General features: G+C 41.0%; 1 protein-coding gene across 1 annotated transcript; it reads right to left on the bottom strand.

The window, feature by feature from the left end:
* Nucleotides 1–4,163: 4,163 nt before the first annotated feature.
* Nucleotides 4,164–23,017, bottom strand: CCT3 (chaperonin containing TCP1, subunit 3 (gamma)). Its single transcript, XM_012658593.1, has 14 exons — nt 22,749–23,017; nt 20,498–20,559; nt 19,949–19,999; nt 19,795–19,857; nt 18,891–18,987; nt 15,457–15,574; nt 13,355–13,541; nt 11,505–11,654; nt 10,886–11,018; nt 10,635–10,716; nt 6,433–6,613; nt 5,152–5,397; nt 4,839–4,970; nt 4,164–4,495 (listed from the first exon to the last, which is right to left on the bottom strand). The coding sequence occupies exons 1-14, from the start codon at nt 22,777–22,779 to the stop codon at nt 4,391–4,393; spliced, it is 1,638 nt and encodes a 545-aa protein (XP_012514047.1). The 5' UTR covers nt 22,780–23,017; the 3' UTR covers nt 4,164–4,390.
* Nucleotides 23,018–23,054: the final 37 nt, after the last annotated feature.

Here is a 23,054-nt window from a genome sequence, read left to right as displayed (position 1 = left end):
AGTCACGTGACTCAGATTCAGCTGATCCCCTTCAAGGGCGGGGCCGCCACACCAGTTCTTAAAGAGACCGCCCCCCTTTACCCAGATTTCAGCATAAGTTAGAATAGAATCAGAAAGATTGGGAGGATGTCATCCCTAACTGGGCTGGCAAGCAAGACATCAAGATCAGATGTGCAGACATACTTCCAGCCTCTACTACCCAACTGGTCCCTCTGAAGTTACTTACCATGGGCAAGATCCAAATGGGATCCCAATAATACAACTTTGTGGTTGAAAGGTCCAGAGAGGAATTTTAAAGAATTACATGAGATGTGCACCTGAGGGTTCTTTTTGTCAATGTAATATTTATTGAACACCTAGGTATGCAGATTCTTGTCCTGAAAGAGTTCACAATTTTATTGTGGAGAAAAGATACCTCAGAAAATAGGATATGAGAACACCACCAGTATTTGTCAGAAGACAGAGGTAAGTCTGGTTGAATGCAAATTTTGTTTTTGCTTTATCTTAAATTGTATTTACTGATAAATGCATATGGTACAAAATTCAAAAGGTATTACCCATATTCCCCAGCAACTGGTTCCTCCCCAAAACAACCACCATTACCAGGTTCTTATGTTTTTTTCTTTCAAAGAAACAGGGTCTCGCCCTATCATTCAGGCTGGAGTGCAGTGGTGCAATCATAGCTCACTGCAGCCTCAAACTCCGGGGTTCAAACAATCCTCCTGACTCAGCCTCAGAATACCTGGCACTACAGGCGTGCACCACCATGCCAGGCTAATTTTTAAATATTTTGTAGAGACAGGGGTCTTTACTATGTTGCCCAGGCTGGTCTCAAACTCCTGGCCTCAAGCAATCCTCTCGCTTCAGCCTCCCAAAGTCCTGGTATTACAGGCATCAGCCACCACGCCTGGCTCTTATATATCCTTCTGAAGATATTCTACTTAAGAATACTGTATATAATAAATACTGCACATTTGGCATCCAAACACTATTATTTGCTTTTTCACTCATATATGGAAGACCGATCCTTATGAATGCTCTTTGTCTCATTCTCCTCGTAGTGGGATGTTCCATGGATTGATCTATTGATCTATTTTAGAGACAGTGTCTTGTTGCCCCCCAGGCTGTATTGCCGTGGTGTGACCATAGCACACTGTGACCTCGGACTTTCATGGATCTGTTTAACCAGAATTCTGTTGATAAAGTAGTATTTTGCTGTGGCAAACAGTACTGGTCCTGACTGAAATGGACTCAACCAACGAGAAATGCTGAAATCCCACCACTTCTTATATTTGTAACCAGTTCTGTAGGATAAATACCCAGAAGTGGAATCACCAGGTTAAATTGCCCTTTTTATGAGTTTTACCAATTGACACTCAACCCATGTGCATGTCCATTGCAAGTGTTTACCAAATTTGGTTTACATTTCCCTATGAAAAAGGTTAAGCATATCTTCGTGTTTTAGTCATTAATTTTCATGTATTTGGAGGTATTTATATCCCTTGAGTATTCTTCTATAGGCCTTTTCTTCTTGCCAAGTTCTAAAAGTCCTTTAAGGAAAGTAACTCTTGTGTCATTGCTAACATCCTCCTTCCTGGTTTTTTGCCATGCAATTTCTGTATGTGGTTCCCACCCCTCACTGACACATTTTAAATACAATTTTCGAATACTCTTATGATTCCATTTTCTTATATTTGAAACTTTCAGCTGCCTGGAATTAATTTTGCTGTAAGAAAGTGGGGATCCAGCCAGGTGTTGGCTCACATCTGTAATGCCAACATTTTGGGTGGCTGAGGTGAGAAGATCACTCGAGGCCAGGAGTTCAAGATGAGCCTGGGCAATTTATCCAGATGGTTTCTCTTAAAAAAAAAATAAAGTAGGGATCTAATTTCATTTTTTTCTCCCAATGGCTACTCTAGGAATTATACAACTCTCAGAAGCTTCCTCAAAAATTCATTTTTCTTGAGAAAAAAGTACAGTCGGCGCTCTGTACTGCTGGTTCAACATCCACCGATTCAACCAGGGATTGAAAATATTTGAGGAAAAAAATAGAAAATACAACAGTACAACTATTTACATAGCACTTACATTGTATTAGGTCATCAGTAATCTGGAGATGATTTAAAGTATATGGGTTTCCTTTTTTTTTTCTGAGACTTTTTTGCTCTGTTGCCCTGGGTACAGTGTAGTGGCATCGTCACAGCTCACTGCAACCTCAACTCCTGGGCTCAAGTGATCCTCCTGCCTCAGCCTCCAAGTAGCTGGGACTATAGGCGTGCACCACAACACCCACCTAATTTTTCTATTTTTAGTAGAGACGGGGGTCTCACTTTTGCTCAGGCTGGTCTTGAACTCCTGAGCTCAAGCAATCCTCCTGCCTTGGCTTCCCAGAGTGCTGGGATTACAGATGTGACCCACCGCACCTGGCGAACTTAAAGTATATGGGATGATGTGCATAGGTTATATGCAAATACTATACCATTTTATCTATATTAGGGACTTGATCAGCTGCAGATTTTGATATAGAGGGATGTCCTGAAACCAATCTCCCTCAGATACTTAGGGACTACTATACTTGTACCTTCTAAGGTATCAACTCTTGGACCTGATAAGGGAGAATAAAAAAAGGTAGCCTGGGTGACCTTTATTTGCTAAGTTCAATTTAAATTTTTAAAAGCAAAGAGGGGCTTTGAAAGCTAGACTGAGTCCACATTGATCTAACATGCTAGACGGATTTACGTAAGTTTAGAAATAGAATTATAGGTGCTTTTAAAAAAAAGGTATCAATGATAGGAAAGACAACTATGCTATCCAAATGTCTAACCATTACTGCTGAAACCAAAACTAACCTATACAAGCAAGGGACAAATGGGAGGAAAGAATCCATAGCTTCCTCAGGACCTCCATGATTTCTCAGGTCTTATGAGCAATGTTTCTTTAAGATCTTATTTGTTTACTAATTTATTTGAGAATTAACCCATCATCTCTCTCGAAAGAGTTAGAGCTCTGAGGGAATTAACACTGCAAGAGGCAGAGATTTCAGCTACAGGCAGGCAGACTTAATTCTGAGCCGCTTGTAAAAGCCGAGGGCTTTAGACTGTGCAGGAAGGGTCTCCAGGGGCACTCTCACAAGCCCTTTTCTACCCCTACCTGAGTTCAGTCAGGACAGCCAGCTGTAAAAGCATAGCTTCCGGAGCCAGACTGCCTACTTATGAATTCCAGGTGTGCCACTTACCAGCTCTGAGACCCTTGAACAAGTTACTTTATGCTTTAGATTCCTCCTCACAAAATGGGGGATATTACTACCTATTTTACAGGGTCGTTGTAAGGATCAGTTAGTTAACATAGGCAAAGTGACTAGAACAAATCTGTTATACGGTACTTACTGTTATTCTACCACCAAGTATTCAATTTAATATGACTAAGTCCTGTGGTCGGCGAGAAGCTAAACAAGGCTGAATGTATGAATCATAAGGACAAAGGGTAGGGTGGAAGGCCCAGTAACTAAGAGGAAGGACACTGTAGAAATTAAAGGCTGGCCCCACCTAGCTTCTACCATCCCAGGGCCACTATTCAGATTTCCCCCTAACCCCCTTGATAAAAGCAAAGCACAAAATGAGATTGAATATTTTGTTTCTGCTATCAGGGAAGGCAGAGGTCTGACTGTGACATAATCCTGGCATGGGAATAAGCCAGCAAGCCAAAATATAGACTGGAATCAGAAAGAACACTGGGAGAGAGCAGAGAAAAAGAATTCCAGGTAAGGTAGGGAGAATTCTGAAAATTATGCAATACAAAAAAAGATGTTGTATGTCCTTTAGGACAAATGCCAGAGCCCTAGCACATATTGAATGTTGTGCTACATACAACCACAGATGGGGAACACCCATGGTTTAGACAGGTTCCTCTTGTTCTTTTGGGTGGTGAATGCAAAGTGGTGCTTCATAAACTTTACAGCGTCATCCTCTGAACTCCAAAAGGGTCTTCCCAACCAAGACCTACTGAGAAGTCTGAAGAATACCCCTTCAAGAAGGCAAAAAAAAATAAAAAAAAAAAAAGACTGAATGACCTCATTCCTGTCTCCCTTCCTCCCTAGTAAGGTTTTCTGTCGTTCTGTCAGGAGGTAGAGATATGCACCCAAGGTTGAAAAACACACAACTCTCTCAAATGACTTAGATTTAATCATCGGAAGCAAACTAAATGGAAACCTTACAATAGAGAAGAATTACATGTCAGTGCTTTTTGCAAACTGAGCTGGGACAGAAAGGGACTGGGGTTGCCCCTCAACCTGATCCCTTCCAAACAAAGACGCCCACAGTGTTCCTGGCACTCTGGCTCAGGAAAGGGGGAGACTTTGCTGGTTTTGTGTTGAAGTCACCTCGCCCAGCACTCATTCCTGGCCAGCATCAGGAGCCCCGCCTTGCCGGCTCTGGTCATCGCCCTTCTTTTTGTGGCCTGAGACAATGTCATCAATCCGCAGCAGGAGAACTGCCGTCTAGGAGAAAAATCAGACTCAATAAGGTCAGCAGAGAAGGGAAGGATTCTGTTTTCTTTCAGACATACCACCTAGCTACTCCCATAGAATTACTGTTTCATCTGAAATCTACCTTTTTAGAGTCTTGAATGTAAATACATTTCTTCCTAAGCAAGAGATGCAGCTTGTGCTATGTTACCTTGCTTTTAGTATGAGCTAAAGATAAGCAGAGGGATTAGGAATTCCTCAGGAGACCTCTGTGGAATACTCTGCCTTCTATACCCTTCCCTTCAAGACTAGACCAAACCACTAGTTTCTGGTTATCGGAAAATAAATACCATGCACACGTCTTAAGGTGCCTCACCTCCACTGCGGTCTTGTATGTTTGCAGCTTCACAGCCAATGGCTCCCATATGCCTAGTTCTTTCATGTCCACCAAAGTACCCGTCTCACCATTGACACCCCAGGTCTCACAGTTCTCTTGGGTATGCTTGGCCTGCAAATGGAGGAGGCAGAAGTAGTTAAAGGGAAATGGCAGTGACCGGAAACAAGTCAAAGATCAAAAGGAGAAAAAGATTTTAAGAGAACAAACTATAAGAACTTGGATAGATAGAGGCAAACCATCCAAACACAGCTTTCCCTACCCCATCAAGGTAACAGCATGGAGAGGAACTTACCCGAAGGGAGGTAAGCAGACGGATGGTGCTGGCCCCACAGTTCTGGATCAGGGTACGGGGAATGACTTCTAGGGCCTGTGCAACAGCCCTGTATGGCCATTGTTCCACACCAGTCATGGCCTTTGATTTTTCTGTCAAGGCATGGGCCACAGCCATCTCAGAGGCCCCACCACCTGGCACCAGCTGGGGGTCCAGGAGAACGTTGCGACACACTTGCATGGCATCCTGGAGGTTGCGTTCTACTTCCTTGGAAAAGCAGACAGACAGTATGAAGCCAAATCTCAATAACTCATGGAGAAAGCAAAGGTACCAAAGGACTTCCTGACTGCCAAGGTTAGTAAACCACCAAGGAGAGCAACTAGGAAAGGTTCTTGGAACCTACTGTGCAGGGCAGATGCTATTTAGCTGGGAAGAATGTATAACTCATAACTGGAAGAGAGCAGTCAGGTGTCACCCTGACCATGAAGTTAGGTCTTTGGAGCTATACCCTATTTTGTCCCTTTCTAGTTGTGTCCTTTAGGAGGCTGCATTGTGTTATGGAAACTCTCTCCTACTTACTAGCTATATGCCTTTGGGAAAGTTCCCTAGCCTCAATGAGAAAAAAAAAAATTTGTAATTTCAACATAAAAAACATGGAAGCAGGCCAGGCGTGGTGGCTCACACCTGTAATCCTAGCACTCTGGGAGGCCGAGGCAGGAGGATCGCTTGAGGTCAGGAGTTTGAGACCAGCATGAGCAAGAATGAGGCTCCATCTCTATTAAAAATAGAAAAAATTAGCCAGGCATGGTAGTGCAAGCCTATAGTCCCAGCTACCTGGGAGGCTGAGGCAGAAAGATCACTTGAGCCCAGGAGTTTGAGGTTGCTATGAGCTAGGTTTACACCACAGCACTCTAGCCCAGGTGTAAGAAGACTCTTACACCTTGGGGTGGGGGCAGAAGGAAGCAGTTGTTGCCAAGAAGGAAATGAGAGATCTTATTCAAGGGATATGATGTCTCAGTTTTGCAAGATGAAAAAGTTCTGGAGATCTCTTGCACAAGGATATGAATACACTTAACATCACTGAACTGCACACTTAAACATGGTTAAAATGGTAATATTTTTGTTTTTGCCACAATTAAAATTTTTTTTTAAATAATAAAAAAGGAAGCAGGAAAGGCATTCATGGTTATAGATCCAAATTCAGTAGCTATAAATGAGCAACAGGATGATTTTAGGCCCTCTAGAAAACTCTAAAGTGGAATGACCTACTTCCATCTGGTCACACTTCCAAAGCTGACTCACCGAGAGAATCTCTTTGCTGGCCCCCCGGAGGAGAATGGTGCAGGCCTTGGGGTCCTTGCACTCCGTGATGAATGTAAAGTACTCATCTCCAATTTTTTTGATTTCCAACAGGCCTGCTCCTGTTCCAACATCATCTTCTCTAAGTTCCTCTGGTCGGCTGACTATCCGGGCCCCACAGGCTCTGTTGGGTGGAGGGGGGGTGTGGAGAACCAGATTTTAGGTACTTACCCATCTCCCTAATTCCTAGGGTCTGTAGCTGGGGATAAGGGCAAAAGTAGATTGCCAGAAATATCATTTGAGAGGTCTTGCCTACATGGTGAAAGATTCTTAAACATATATAGGTGAAGTTTCCTTAAACTATTAATAAGGCTTTGTTAATAAATGCAACTGTACAGCTGACCCTTGAACAACATGGATTTGAACTGCATAGGTCTACTTATATGTGGATTTTTTCCAATATATGGAAAAATTTATGAGATTTGTGACAATTTGAAAAAACTTGCAAACTGTGTAGCCTAGTAATAGTGAAAAAATTAAGAAAAAGGTATGTCACGAATGCATAAAATGATGCAGTATTAAATCATAACTGCATAAAATCAACTGTAGTAATACTCTGTACTACTATAATTTCATAGCTATCTCTTGTTGCTATTGTGGTGAGCTCGCATGCTACAAGTATCTGCTTAAAACAATGTGATACTAATCGTCTCCATGTGAATAATTCATCTCTCTAGTAAATTGCATATTGCAATAAAAAGTAATTTCTTGTGGTTCTCATGTGTTTTTCACTGTGTTTAGTGCAATACTGTAAACCTTGAATAACACCATGAGACCCATACCTAATGCCACTAGTGATGCTGGAATTGCTCCCAAGAAACAGAAAGTCATGACATTATTAAGAAAAAACTGAACTGCTTATATGTACTGTAGACTGAGATCTGCGCCTATAGTTGCCCGCCATTTCAAGAAAAATGAATCCGGTGTAAGGAGCATTGTTTAAAAAGAAAAAAAAAACATGTGAAGCTGTCATCATAGCTATGCCAGCAGGTGCGAAAACCTTGCACTTTTTGCAAAACACCTTTTTATCTTGTACTGAAAATGCAGCTTTTATGTAGGTACAGATCACTGTAAGAAAGGCATGCCTACAGACTCTAATATGATTCGAGAAAAAGCAAAGTCCTTATATAACAAAGCAAAAGGAAGGCGAAGGATCTAAAGGTGGAGAATTCAATGCCAGCAAAGGATGGTTTGATAATGATAGAAAGAGGTCTAGTTTAAAAAAATATCAAGATAAACAGAAGAAAGAGCTTCTGCTGCCCAAGAGGCAGCAGATGAGATCCCAGACACCACTAAGAAAATCACTGAGTTGAAAGGAGCCTTGAAGGGAAAAGAGAAATACCAGCTGCCAGTCTTCTGGTTGCACAAGAAGGCCTGGACGAGAACCCTTTTTCTGGATCGATTCCATTGATGCTTTTTCCCTGAAGTCAAGAAATACCTTGCCAGAAAGGGATTGCCTTCCAAAAGTTCTTTTTTTTGTAGACAGGCCACGTTCTATAGCAGAACCAAAGTTCTTTTGACACTGGACAATGCCTCTGGTCACCCAGAACCCCAAGAGTTCAACATTCAAAGCATCCAAGTGGTCTACTTGCCCTAAAACATTATCTCTAATTCAGTGTCTAGATCAGGGGATCATAAGGACCTGTAAGGCTCATTACATGTGGGCAGTCTATGTAAAGGATTTTCAATGCTATGGAAGAGAACCCTGACAGACATAAGAACATCATGAAAGTGTGGAAGAATTATACCACTGAAGATGCCATCATCATAGAAAAATCTGTGAAAGCCATCAAGTATGAAAACAAACGCCTGAAGGAGAAAACTCTGTCCAGATGTCGTACATGACTTCACAGGATTTAAGACAGAGCCAATCAAGGGAATAATGAGAGAGACTATGGATATGGCAAAAAGGTAGAGAGGGAGGTGAACAGTTTCAAGATAAGGATCTTGAAGAAATTTAAGAGCTAATAGATACCACACCAAAGGAAATAATGGAATACAACTTGATGGAGTGCTTCTGAATCAGTGCCAACTGATGAGGAAGACGTAGAAGTAGTGCCAAAAAACAAACTGACATTAGACAATATGGCAGAAGGGTTCTAAGTATTCTAGACTGCTTTTGACTCTTTTATGACATGGACCCTTGTATGACAGGGGGCATGTAACAGAAGTAAACATTGGAAGAAGGATTGGAATTGAATAGAAACATTTTTAGAGAAATGAAGCAGCAAAAAGTCAGATAGGGATTATGATGTATTTCCATTACTCTGAGTGTAACTGCCTGTCTTGCCTCCTCTTCTACCTCCTCTGCCTCTGCCACTCCTAAGACAGCTAGACCAACCCTTCCACTTCCTCCTCAGCCTTCTCAACGTGAGGATGAGTATGAAGACTTTTATACACTTCCACTTGATGTATAGTAAATGTATTTTCCATATGACTTTAACATTTTTTCTCTATCTTACTTTACTGTAAGAATACAGTGTATAATACATATAACATACAAAATATATAACTGTTTATGTTATTGGTGAGGATTCTAGTTAAATTTTTAGGGAGTCAAAAGTTGTGTGTGGATTTTCAACTGCATGGGGGTTGTTCAATGGTCAACTGTATACCTAAGTCAACTAGTCATCGCTACTAAAACCAGAGTTGAATTCAAAGTATACTTTGTGGTTACTGAAATGTGGACAAACGAGTTCTTACATACATCTAACATAATAGTCATCTCTAGATATAACCCATCCTGCACTACCCAGTTGGGTCTCAAGGTCAATAGAACTGCACCAAAGATGCAAATGTCAAGCAAGGAGGATGGTGAATAAGTACGTAAGGTACAGTCATCTCTTCATATCCATGGGTTCCACATCCATGGATTCAACCAACCATGGATCAAAAATATTCGGGGCAGGGGGGTAGTTATGGACAATATTACAATAAAATGCAAATTCAAAAAAGAACCACAATGTAACAACTATTTATATAACACATTGTATTAGGTATTGTAAGTAATCTAGAGATGATTTAAAATGTACAGAATGATGTGTGTGGGTTACACGCAAACAGTATGCCGTTTTCTATAAAGGACTTGAGCATCCTCGGATTTTGGTATCCAAGACGAGGTCCTAGAACCAGTGCCCCGTGGATACCGAGGGATAACTGTGTATATCTGACCAAAATTAATGAATGTAGGGCTAATGGCTTATGGTTCACTTTTCCCCCCACTCACAGGCATGTGGAGTCAACTCCATGTATGCATGTATGCTCAGAACCATTTCACAGGAAGCAGAAGTATAAAATTCAATTTGAATCTGTGATACGTTGGGGTAGGATTTACCTGCTTTTTAATAAATAGTATTAAAAATGAATAGTCTATGTCAGGCACAGTGGGGCACACCTATAATCCTAGCTACTTGGGAAGCTGAAGTGGGAGGACTGCTTGAGCCCAGGAGTTTGAGACCAGCCTGGATAATATAGTGTGATCTTGTCTCTTTAAAAAAATTAGGTAAAATAAAAAGGTCTCTGGGCACAGACATTAGTGCAGAAGTAGGGAGTATAATAATCTAGAGTTGCATTAACAGCAGCTGAGAAACCCAATCAAGGAAACTGATGGTTCTGCTATAATCTGAGCCAGTTTAAACAGACTACTGTGGGGGTCTAGCACTATGGCTCATGTCTGTAATCCCAGCACTTTGGAAGACCAAGGCAGGAGGATTGCTTGAAGCCAGGAGTTTAAGACCAGCCTGGGAAACACAGTGAGATCCCACCCCCCATCTCTACAAAAAATAGAAACAGATTACAGTGGAAATGTTCATTCAAAATCATCAAGATGACAATAAAGAAAAGAACTCTTTGATAAATAGTTACTTAGAAATGTAATGGATACCTACCAAGGCAGCAATCACAGATGTCTAAGTACAAGTTGCTCACTAATGGTTGAAGGCAGTGTAGAAGAGACTCATGCAGTAGTAAGTGCCGGACTTACTGAAGAGGGCAGACAGCCAAGCCCAGGTTATTTTCATCTGTTGCTGTATCATGTATTACACCTTTTCAAGTAATGATAACTACATTACATAGCGACAAAGGGAAACACACTGGAGGGTGGCTGGAGAGGGAGGAAGAATCTTATTTTTACCTGGCTTACTCACCTAGCAATGCGGTTATTGTCTGTCTTCCGGACTCTGCGGATGGCTGTGATATTGGCCCGCATGAGGTAGTGCTGAGCTAAATCTGCAAATCCAAGAATAGGAGTGTCAAGCTGGGTTCTGAACTGATCTGATCCTCAAAGTACTCTAACCATCATATGTTTATCACGTCTATGCCAACATGAGGGGGAAAAAATATCACCCACCCTTGCCTACCTCTCAAAGGTAGGCTGGAAAAATTAACAATGTCCTACCTGAGATGCCCTTTTCTGTGATGACTACATCGGGCTTCAGTTGGATAATGTCCTCACAGAGCTGTTGGATATATTCTTCTTCCATTTGGAGGATTCGGGTGAAGTCTTCCTCCCGTGTAATCTCAATGTCAGTCTGTGTGGCAAAGAAAAGTCATTCTGATTTAAAAATTCCTGGACTAGCTAAGCTCTTCAGTTTCATACTATATTCCTTCTACCCAACCCTCCTACGTATCCCCAAAAGAGTCAGAATTATGTTAAAGCCGTGACCTCACACCTCTATAAGCCAGTTTAGCTCTAGTTATCATCTAGTTTAACTTCTTCATTATTAAACAACTGGAACTCAAAGTCACTTGGCAATTAGTGGTGAGTCTGGCCTTCTGAGGTCTCTGACCACCCAGTTCAGCATTATCTCTGTCCTACCAGTGTGCATGGAAATTCTGAGTTTATAACCTAACTTCTCTGAGCTTCAGATCCCTCATCTGTAAAATGGAGTCAATTATTTTAAAGGAATTGTTCTACGAGTCAGAGAACAGTAAACAGCATAGAGTAGGCATGCAACAAATATACCTTTAATGTCCCAAGATTCTTGCATCCACCTTAATAGGGCCTGGAGCCTTACCTGGCTTTCTCCTTTCTTGTATTCCAGAGAAGAATCCAGCAGCACAATGCGAGGGTTCTTGATGTAGCGTCGCATTCGTGGATGGGTCACATCCTTGTTGATCATGACTCCACGTAAGACACAGGAGTCTTCAATGATACCCCCAGGTATCTGAGCAAAAGAAAATCCACTTTATTTCACAACTAAGAGGAGGTAATTTCTCAACTCCCTTCCCGTATGTTCATCTTTCCCAAGTGACCAATATTTCAAGTTTCTAAAGTAGCTTTCTTCCATGAAGCTCAAAAACAAAATATGGTTTCAATTGCATTTTTTTCCCTCTAGGAAGCACACCAATCTTGGATCATGACACCCAACTTGAAGGTCAGATAAGACTCACAGAAATTTAGTGACTTGACAAAAGATTTAAAGGGCTTAGGTTGCAAAGGAACGATGTCTAGAATTATAAAAATAATAAAAAAAAAACAAAAAGATAAAATAAAGGGCTTAGGTCTTTCCTACTTCCTTAAAGATATTCCCACAGAATTTTAGGCTTGGGGCTCCACCTACTGGCCATAAACTTTAACCTTTTTTGAGACAGGGATTCGCTAGGACTAGAGTGCAGTGGCCATCATCATAGCTCCTGTAACCTCAAACTCTTGGACTTAAGTGATCCTCCTACCTCAGCTTCCAGAGTAGCTGAGACTACAGGTGTGGACCACTATGTTAATTTTTTTTTTCACTTTTTGATCTTAAAAAATTTAGTAGAGGCTGGGTGCAGTGACTCATGCCTGTAATCCCAGTACTTTGGGAAGCCATGGCTGGAGGGTCACTTGAGGCCAGGAGTTCAATACCAGCCTGGAAAACATAGTGGACCCTCTCTCTCTCTCTCTTTTTTTTTTTGAGACACAGTCTCGTTCTGTTTCCCTGGCTAGAGTGAGTGCCGTGGCATTAGCCTAGCTCACAGCAACCTCAAACTCCTGGGCTCGAGCAATCCTACTGCCTCAGCCTCCCGAGTCACTGGGACTACAGGCCGCGCCACCATGCCTGGCTAATTTTTTCTATGTATTTTTTTAGTTGTCCAGATAATCTCTTTCTATTTTTCTTTTTTTTTTTGGTAGAGACGGGGTCTCGCTCTTGCTCAGGCTGGTCTCTAACTCCTGAGCTCAAACAATCTGCCCACCTCGGCTTCCCAGAGTACTAGGATTACAGGCGTGAGCCACTGTGCCCGGCCGAGATCCTCTCTCTTAAAAAAAAAAAAAAAATTAGTAGAAATGGGTGAAAGCTTTCCAATAAGCCCTTCCCTTGCCCTTGTAAACTTTGTATAGGAATAGCAGTGAAGGTATCAAAATTATTTCAGGAATTCCTCCTCGGTAGCCTCTTCAGGTTTTTATTTTCTGTCAATATAGTTCTTCCTATTTCTAAAAGATATCTTGGCTCTGATTTAAAACTACTTTGTGGCTGGGCGCGGTGGCTCACGCCTGTAATCCTAGCACTTGGGGAGGCCGAGGCAGGAGAATCGCTCGAGGTCAGGAGTTTGAGACCAGCCTGAGCAAGAGCGAAACCCTGTCTCTACTAAAAATAGGAAGAAATTAGCCGGACAAGTAAAATTATATAGAAAAAATGAGCCGGGCATGGGGGTGCATGCCTGTAGTCCCAGCTACTCGGGAGGCTGAGGCAATAGGATTGCTTGAGCCCAGGAGTTTGAGGTTGCTGTGAGCCAGGCTGACACCACAGCACCCAAGCATGAGCAACAGAGCGAGACTCTGTCTCAAAAAAAAAATAAAAAAAATAATAAAACTACTTCCTCTGCAAGTGAAATGATTCATGCTAGAAAATAATTTGTCTGCAAAATACACACTGAAAAGGTTTACCTTTTCTACCCTTGCATATTTTTTGATGTCAATCTCCTTCCGACCATTCTCCTCAAACTGTACAGTCTTGACAGCATCCAGGGCAATGTTGCAAGCCAAAGAGGACCACCGACTGATTGCTTTGGTAGTAATGGAGCTGTTGATGATGTTTAGCATCATATCACGGTTATTGACGTCAACAGGGGTACTAGAGAAGACAAAACGAGATAACATGCTCAGCAGGCATATTGGGTGAAGAAGTCCCTCATCTATATCTTGGTGTCTATAATAATGGGCCAAGAGGAAGAACATGGGGATCTATTCTTTTGTAGGAAACTAAAAGGGACACTAAGAAATAATCTCTGTCCATCCCTCTGCCTTTCAGGAAGATTACAACTAACCCATCCCTGAAAGGTGCCTTAATTCCCTGAGCCATCTGTTCCCATGTCTGACAACTCTCCACACTTACATACAAAGCTTACAGTAAAATAATTTGTACCTTATCTTCTGCTTCAACCAGAAACAAACTCTTCAACTTCTACAACTCGGGTCAAGACACATTTTTTCTATGACACCTTCTCCCATAACTAGACAATTGTAAGAGTTTCTCTTGATATCAAATCACACTCCCACTATCCATTCTGAAAACCATGAAAACCAAATTCTATTCTATTTAGCACTGTAACTCACAGTGTGCCACATATTATCTATTGTTTTTATGTGTTACTTTAGTCTTCCCTCACAAGATATTTTCACACAGCTAAAATCCCTCTTTTAACAGTATAAGGTACGTAACATACGATTATTAAATAGTTGTTGAATTATGGGCTTTAGGGAAGAGGCAATTACTCCAAAAGCATTATCTAAGATAAAGTGTTCCAGGCAAGCAGTTATTGCTTGACAAAATAAGAATAACCTTCTAATGATTCAGCACCACACACTCAAATAAAACTTTTGGCTGTCTGTATATTCTTGTAGAGCTTATTTCATAAAAATAATTAAGTCAAACACCTCATTACCCAAATGTGTCAGATATATTACTGTATGCCGTTTCTTAACAGCAGGCAATATAATACAAAGTTCACCAAATCTCTAATTACTCACACACCCAATCACTCAACCATATAAAAGAGTAGAATATCATAGGTTTTTCCTTTTTGAACAAAATTTTTTTTATTCAAAACACTTGTGACTCTGCATTATGTTACAACTTAACTAAAATTCCTCAAGTTAGAAGTCACACATTCTTATACCCCCTTCATTGCCCTATTAGCACTTAGCAAATGCAAACTAACAGCAAGTTCCTTGATTACCAGATTCAAATGGCCACTTTCAGTCCTAGTCCTTTTGATTTCAGTGGAAAACTACCAGCTAACATCCTTACAGCACTTTATCAGAGTACTGAATTGGCTACAAGCATACATGACGGTAGGATATTTTAATACTAAGTCCTGAATGATTATAGTTATTTAATTCCTTAACTTATTCCCCCTACTAGAATCTGAAATCTTGGAAAGTAGACTTATTTACATTTCCCACAGCAGCACCTAACATGGAAATGTGTAGACAGCATGTAACCTTCCGCTCCCCCACCAAATATGTATTTTGAGACAGGATCTCACTCTGTTTCCCAGGTTAGAGTGTAGTACAGTAGTGTTAATCATAGCTCACAGCAACCTCAAACTCCTGGGCTTAAACAATGCGCCAGCCTCGTGAGTAGCTGTGACTATATGGGGCTCGCACACTACACACAGCTAATTTTTAAAATTTTTTGTAGAGATGGGGTCTCGCTTGAACTCCTGGCCTCAGCCTCCCAAAGTTCCAGAATTGCAGGTGTGAGCCACTGTGCCCAGCCCAAAACATGAAAGTTGATTCTAGTAGCTGCTTTTATATGTCTATTTTGTATCCTTTGCCATTTCCTAAACTTTTATTTCCATGTGCTCCTCTTTACATTTCTTGTTTCTCCTTCTCACAAAATGACACCAGGGTATAAGCCACTGTGTGTGTGCACACATGCACACATGTGCGAGAGAGATGTGCCTGGTCTTTTTACTACCTAAGAACAGATCAGTTTTCTAGGCCTCTCATATTTGATACTACTCATTTCAGGCCCCACTGAATACCTGATTTTCTTTAGGGTGCTGATCATATCATCCAATGCCTTGCGGTAAGCACTGATCACCACCGTTGGGTGCATCTGCTGCTCTAGGAAGTGCTCAGCTACAGACAACATTTCCCCTGCTGAAAAGAGATACAAGCACCACAGTAATGTTTTTAAAAGCACCTAGATATCAAAGCAACGTCATTATACTTCTAAAAAATACCCTTTTTTCCTAAAACAGAGTCTCCAAAAAGATATACCATTTGGTTAATACTATTCCAAGTTTTACATTTTGTACAAAACACATAAAACCTTATACCTGGAAGAATATCCACAAAAATGTACAAAATTACCCTCTAGATGAAAGATTATTGGTCCCCTCTTTCAAAATTTGTCTTCATTTTCTAATTAATATACACAAAATAATAAATGGATACAAACACAAAGTTTAAAAAAAGGTTAGGCCGGGCGCGGTGGCTCACGCCTGTAATACTAGCACTCTGGGAGGCTGAGGCGGGCGGATTGTTTGAGCTCAGGAGTTCGAGACCAGCCTGAGCAAGAGCGAGACCCCGTCTCTACCAAAAATAGAAAGAAATGATCTGGACAGCTAAAAAAAAAAAAAAAAAAGGTTAAAGAGAGAAATGTAAATATCCCTTTTGTCAAAAGCCTCTTTGCAGGAATTGCCTGTACTACCTGCTTTCTGACACTAATTTTTAAAATGTACACGAAGGTATCAAAGTTCATGTTATATGCTTTAACATGTGCTCCAATGTTTAAATTCAACACTTTACTTCCATTCCTAAGTGCCCAACATATATAGACAAAGTGAATCAGTAAGTATAGTCACGCACCCCATAACAATGTTTCAATTAACAATGGACCACATACACCATGGTGGTCCCTTAAGATTTTAATACTGTATTTTTACAGTATCTTTCCTATGTTTACATATGCTTAGATACACAAATACTTACCATTGTGTTACAACTGTATTCAGTACAGTAAAATGATGTACAGAATTGTAGCCCAGGACCAACAGGCTATACCATATAGCCTAAGTATACAGTAGGCTATACCATCTAGGTTCATGTAAGTATACGCTATGATGTCTACACAATGAGATCATTTAATGATGCATTTCTCATCATTAGGTGATGCATGACTATATTTTAAAAGATGCCTGAGTAAGATAACTTAGAAGAGGATACACCCTGTTAAGAAATAGTAAGAACTGTAATTGTCTGACCATTTCTTTAGGGTTGGCCAAGTTTTGTTTGTTTTTTTCTTTCTTAAAGCCATCTACTTACAAGATACTTAGACTCATGGCAATTTAACCTACCTAGTATCTCCAGGTGATTCAACTAAAATTACATTAACTAGAAAATTCTGCCTGGTATCTAAAGCTCATGTTCTACCAAAATAAGTAAGAAAGTATATAAAATCTTTTCTCCCTCTTCACCCTCCAACTTTTTCTTTAAAGTCCAGAACTAGCCATATGTAATTTTTAATCCTCAAGAGAACTGGATCTAAAGATGTGATTAGCTGGTTGTGACTTTCAATCAAATTTCCATCCAACTCACCATTCTCAAAATGAGAAGGACAAAAACATTCTAAACATCATTTAAGGCTGGGCGCAGTGGCTCAAGCCTGTAATCCTAGCACTCTCGGAGGCCGAGGTGGGAGGATCGGTTCATGTCAGGAGTTCGAGACCAGCTTGAGCAAGAGACCCCATCTCAACTAAAAATTAGTCTCAAGAAAAAATTAGCCAGGCATAGTGGTGAGTACCTATAGTACCAGCCACTCAGGAGGCTGAGGCAGGAAGCTTGCTTGAGCCCGTGAGTTTGAGGTTGCTGTGAGCTAAGCTGACACTACCAGTACTCTAGCCCAAGCATCAGAGCGAGACTCTGTCTCAAAAAAAAGTCACTTTAAAGATTTTTTTTTTCTTGTTTTTAAAGAGACAAGGTCTTGCTCTGTTGTCTAGGCTGGAGGGCAGTGGCATGATCATAGCTCACTGTGGCCTTGAACTCCTAGACTCAAGTGATCCTCCCACCTCAGCCTCCCAAGTAGCTGGGACTACAGATGCATGCCATCACGCCTAATTTTTTTGTAGAGACCAGGTCTCGTTATGTTGTCTAGGTTGGTCTCAAGCAATCCTTCCACCTCGGCCTCCCAAAGTATTGGGAACACAGGCATGAGAGCTACTGAGCCCAGTCACTTTAAAAACATGTTTTTTTTTTTTTTTTGAGACAAAGTCTCACTTTGTTGCCCAGGCTAGAGTGCCGTGCTGTCAGCCTAGCTCACAGCAACCTCAAACTCCTGGGCTCAAGCAATCCTTCTGCCTCAGCCTCCCGAGTAGCTGGGACTACAGGCATGCGCCACCATGCCCGGCTAATTTTTTCTATATATTTTTAGTTGTCCAATTAATGTTCTTCTAATTTTTAGTAGAGATGGGGTCTCGCTCTTGCTCAGGCTGGTTTCGAACTCCTGAGCTCAAACAATCCGCCCGCCTCGGCCTCCCAGAGAGCTAGGATTACAGGCATGAGCCACCGTGCCCAGCCTAAAAAGATTTTTAAAAACAGATTAGTCTTTAAACTTATATAGCCAAGGCTCATTATTCTCAAAATTTCATTTACTTGTGAATTCACCCACCTGCTAAAATTTATTTTTAACCCCAAATTCAATATTCGTGGCAATTTCATGGTCATTCATGGACATGCACAGAATGGTGAAAAATTTCAGTCACCAAAGACATTCCTAGGTGAGGTCAAATTTGGCCGTTTCAGCTCTCACACTGTAAACAAGGGTCCTTTATGTAGTATATTTAAGGCTGTTTTTCACATTTTTGTGCTTTTTGTTGGAGATTTCAGTATTTAAGATGGCTCCCAAGTGTAGTGCTTATGTGCTGTGCTTAAGCAGTATTCCTAAGTGTAAAAAGGCTGCCATGTGCCCTACAGAGAAAACACATTAAGTGAGCTTCGTTCAGACATGAGTTACGTTGCTATTGGCTATGTGTTCAATGTTAATGAAACAACTACATATATTAAATAGAAGTCTTTAAAACAGAAAAATACATACAACGTATGTATTTATTGGTTGATGAAAATTTGTGACCATAGGCTTGCAGGAACCTAACCCTGTATTTACCCTAGAAGCAATGGTTTAGTATTTACCAATTCAGTATTTGTGGTGACGCTATAAAATATAACTTATAGTGAATAAAAATAATCAACTGTATTTACTGAACCAGAGTTGCACAGTCATCCTACACATATGATCCTATACATATACCAGGCCATTCTATTTACATAAATGTTTTATGCCCAATTAGAATATATAAAAAATTACTAATAAACTATTTAAATATTTGTAATTACTAGATTGGTAACAGAATTTCCTTCTCAAAATGTGATGCAGACATTTTATATTTTGCTTATCAACCTTCCATTCTCCTCTTACCAAGAATAATTACTGATGTGGTCCCATCTCCAACCTCTTCATCTTGGGTCCGGCTAATTTCAATCATGGACTTGGCTGCTGGATGCTGGACTTGAATCTTAAAAAAAAAAAAAAAAAAAAAGATGATCACCAATGAATAAACACTATTCAAAGACCTCTTAACTCATTTTGCTTGGCCTTAATTCTTGAGCTTCTTGCTTCCACACATTATTTCCCTTCCCTTTATTGTTTTATCATACTTTGAAAAATTAAAAATGGCACCCAAAATATCTTAGGTAAACCACCTTTCCATGTCCCCTTCTTTTCGGAAAAAATGAATCACACAAACTTAACTATTAAAACTTCTTGAAGACAGAACAGTATCTTTTAGCTTATTTACTCAAAGCACCACTGTGGTTGAATTGTGTCCTTCAAAAAGATACGCTGAAGTCCAAACCCCCCAAACCTGTGAATTTGACTTTATTTGGCAATAGGATCTTTTGCAGATGCAATCAAGTCAAGATAAGGTCATACTGGATTAGGGTGGGCCCCAAATCCAAGCATTCACGTCACAGTAAGAGACACACCAGGAGAATGCCATATGAAGAATGAGGCAGCGACTGTGTTTATGCCAAGGATTGGTGGCAACCATCAGAAGCTAGAAAAGGCAAAGTAGGATTCTTCCCCAGAGCCTTGAGGAGAATGGCCCCGCTGACACCTTGATTTCAGACTTCTAGCTTCATTCTATATGATAATATATTTCTATGGTTTTAAGCCAATCAGTTTTTGGTAATTTGCTACAGCAGCCCTTAGAAACTAATCACTGTCTACATATACCTTAATGGGTCTTTTGTGTTTTTAAAACTGTTAGAAAGCGGGCGACTACTCAGGGGCAGGGAATGAAAAAAAAAAAAGAAAATCACACCTCTCGAAGAATGGCATTGCCATCATTGGTCATCACGATGCCTCCCATTGGGTCCAAAAGCATCTAAGACAAAAGCAAAAGTTATATTTAAGTGACCTAGATAACAGAAAGGAAAAATCTGTAGTCTAAGAGTTTTAACAAGAGATAAGCCTACCTTCATCATGGACTTGGGTCCCAAACATGTTCGGATGATATCTGCAATAGTCTAACAGAAAGGAAACATAAAACATGTAAGCATAAATCAGAACGGTGTATGCTGGAGTGTCAGGGGAAAAGGGCATGAGCAACATGCAGAGCCAGTGTTTTAACAATGACCCGCTAAAGTAGGGTTGGCAACCACTTTAGATGCAGCATGCTATGTGGCTAGCTCCTATTTTTTGTCCCCAGCTTGAGAATGCTTTCAGGTAGATATGTATCTCAGTCGCATACGAAAGACAAACACAAATAGAATATTATAAAACAATATATAGCAATAGAATTATGTGGGGGTTAATATGAGATTATTAGTCTTCAGAGAGGTAGGGCTTCCCTCCTCCTACCACCATCAGGGAGATGTCCTGAAAGAAGAGAAGTCAACTTTTTCCTCTGCCTAATTTCACATTCTAAAGTCTACATGCATGGGAAACACAGCTATGACCAAATATGAATATAACAGGAAAGACAGCTAAAGGCAAACTAAATAAACACTCAAAAGGTATGCTACCTTGGCAGCATTGATGTTTCCAGATTGAACTTTTCTTCCGGATTCACGCTTTGTGTTCTGGCCTAAAACAGATAAAAACGGAGGTTAACACAGCCCAGGAATGCCCCATTGTACATGAGCTATTTATTCTCTGACCTTTGAAAATAAAAAAAAGCACACATAGTGTATACATAGATCACAGTTTGTCAAATTGTACACTTTAAATATGCACAGCTTATTATATATGTCAACTGTACCTCAAAAAAACTTAAACGTATGTATTTATGGCCCAAGCGATCATCCTGCTTCAGCCTCCCTCGTAGCTAGGACTACAGACGTGCCACTATGCCTGGTTAATTTTTAAATTTTTTTGTAGAAATGAGGTCTTGCTATGTTGGCCAGGCTGGTCTGGAACTCCTGGCCTCGAGTGATCCTCCTGCCTTGGCCTCTCAAAGTGCTGGGATTACAGACATGAATCACTGTATCTGGTGTTCCTGTACGTATGTACTTATGGCTATCTACTTTCTTTATTTCAACCCCTGATATATTAACAAATAACCCATAATGCCTCAACTTTGGAATCTTGGTCAACACCTTCCCTCAAACCAAACATTCATGTGTTTACAGTAGGGATTCATAACCTAAGATCCATGAATGGGCCTCAATGGGATAGTGAACTCCTTGAGATTATGTGAGAAAATGAGAGACTGCAATTTTTTTTTTCTGGGAAGAGGATCCATAGTCATCATCAGATTCATAAAGGGCACATGATCCTAAGAAAGTATCAACTGTAGCTTTATGTAAACAGGGAAAGAGTTTGAGGGTTCACATTTTCCTCCTTGGATAGGAGGATCATACTCTGACAGTTTACCATGCATAATCACTGATAATGCCCCCACAGCATACTGTGGAATTACAATACACTTTCTCAAAAGAGTCCAAGTTTGCATGACAAATTATACATATTCACCCTGTACTTGGATGTAATAAGAAAGTCTCAGTAACCTGTTCGCTATCAGTAATAGCTGACTACATATTTTAATAGGGATCCTAAATTGGTTACAGACACTAATGCGAGAGATTAATGCAGACCCCAAAGAAGCTTTATCAATGCACCACTTACCCCGGGGCCCTCTCAGTGGAGACAAGCCAGTGGTTATAGTCAACCCAACATAATGCTTATCTCCCTCCCCTCTTACATTCCCCTATAATTTAAGTCTGTAAATCGTTCAACACAGTCCCATCAAATCTAATATCCACAACTCTCAGGATTCACACTTCTATCTCAGGCAGTGGTAAAAACCTGCAAAGACCTACAATTCATGAGAATAGGGATATTTTTTTTTTTTCCAGGGTTAAGGAAATCTTTTTTTTTTGAAAAGTAATTTCCCAGATACAGAGAGAATGAATAAAAACTCGGAACAGCATTCGGTATACAGAAGAAGGCAAAGGAGGGGAAATGGCTAGTCAGGCATCCTAGGTGATCCTGCAGATGAGGCACAGAAGTTACATACAGAACAGAAACATATCAAGGGAAGACAATGGAGGTGGTGCTCATTAGAAAGAAATAAGGGATATTCCCAAAGGGAAAGATAACCGGTCGAGAAATTTGGGAAAACTCAACTGGTTAATGGGAAAGATTACAAGGTGGGGGACACAGAAGGAACGGATTACATCTAAGATCAGTGAAATATGGTTACTTCAGGAACAGAGGTTGCTGAATCACTGTTACTTAAAAGAAATGTAAAGTAAAATGACCAAGGATACCACCTGCTATTTGTCAGACCCTCTATTTAAGCAGTTTGCCCACTATCTCACTTAATTCTCACAATTCTACAAGAAAATACTATTAGCTCTGTAACACAGAAGGAAGCACTTAAATTGCCGCTACTAAGGGATGGGCCAAGGACATAAAGCCAGGCCTAACTAAAAAAGCATCATGCATTCAGCTACACGTTGAAAATAATGCTAGAAACGGTGCAGGGGCGGGGGAAGGGTGGGGGCTGAGAAACGGAACACGGAGTGGGAAAGCGCTTCCCAAGACGAGCACATGTAAGGAGGCTTGCGAGGGGAAAGTCAGTTTGCGTTTGTGAAGAGAGGGGAATAGGTTAAGGGAAGAGAGGAAAGCGGGAGAAGAGTCTTCCAAAATGAAGACGATGACTGAAAGGCTCAGAGGCCGGGTCAGGGTGGGACAGGGCTGAGGCAGCACTGAAAAGTGTGGAGGGAGGGCGAAAACGAGGGGGTCCCTTCCCCAAGCTCCCCCAGAACTCACTAAGGACGAGAACGGGACGATGGCCCATCATGGCGGCGCGACGCAGAGCCGGGTATCCAGAGCTGGGGGAACCGGCAGAACCTTCTGGAGAGATAGAACCAGACAGAAGCCCAGGAAACGCTACCTCCTCAGGGCTTACACCTAAACCCGCTACTCTCCGAGTTGCCGCCAATCACCGCACCCATCTCATTGACCGGCACGAAAACAGACCAATGGATACCTTAGCCCCGCCCCCTACGCAAAAAAAAAAAACCGGGAAGACAAGCTAGATAGAGAGAGCACGATGATGGCCGTAGGAAGGCACAG

This window comes from Propithecus coquereli, unplaced genomic scaffold (assembly GCF_000956105.1).
Source record: "Propithecus coquereli isolate 6110/MARCELLA unplaced genomic scaffold, Pcoq_1.0 Scaffold59, whole genome shotgun sequence".
NCBI lineage: Eukaryota > Metazoa > Chordata > Mammalia > Primates > Indriidae > Propithecus > Propithecus coquereli.
The sequence above is the reverse complement of the archived record's forward strand: the minus strand, read 5'-3'. Positions and strand labels throughout refer to the sequence as shown.

What these genes read in the sequence shown, in the direction of transcription:
- CCT3 (XM_012658593.1), bottom strand. Translation starts at nt 22,779, where the DNA reads ATGATGGGCCATCGTCCCGTTCTCGTCCTTA. An exon ending in GACAATAACCGCATTGCTAG is followed by an intron (nt 6,614 to 10,634) that starts GTGAGTAAGCCA and finishes TCCACCCAACAG; the next exon opens with AGCCTGTGGGGCCCGGATAG. An exon ending in CATACAAGACCGCAGTGGAG is followed by an intron (nt 4,496 to 4,838) that starts GTGAGGCACCTT and finishes TTTTTCTCCTAG; the next exon opens with ACGGCAGTTCTCCTGCTGCG.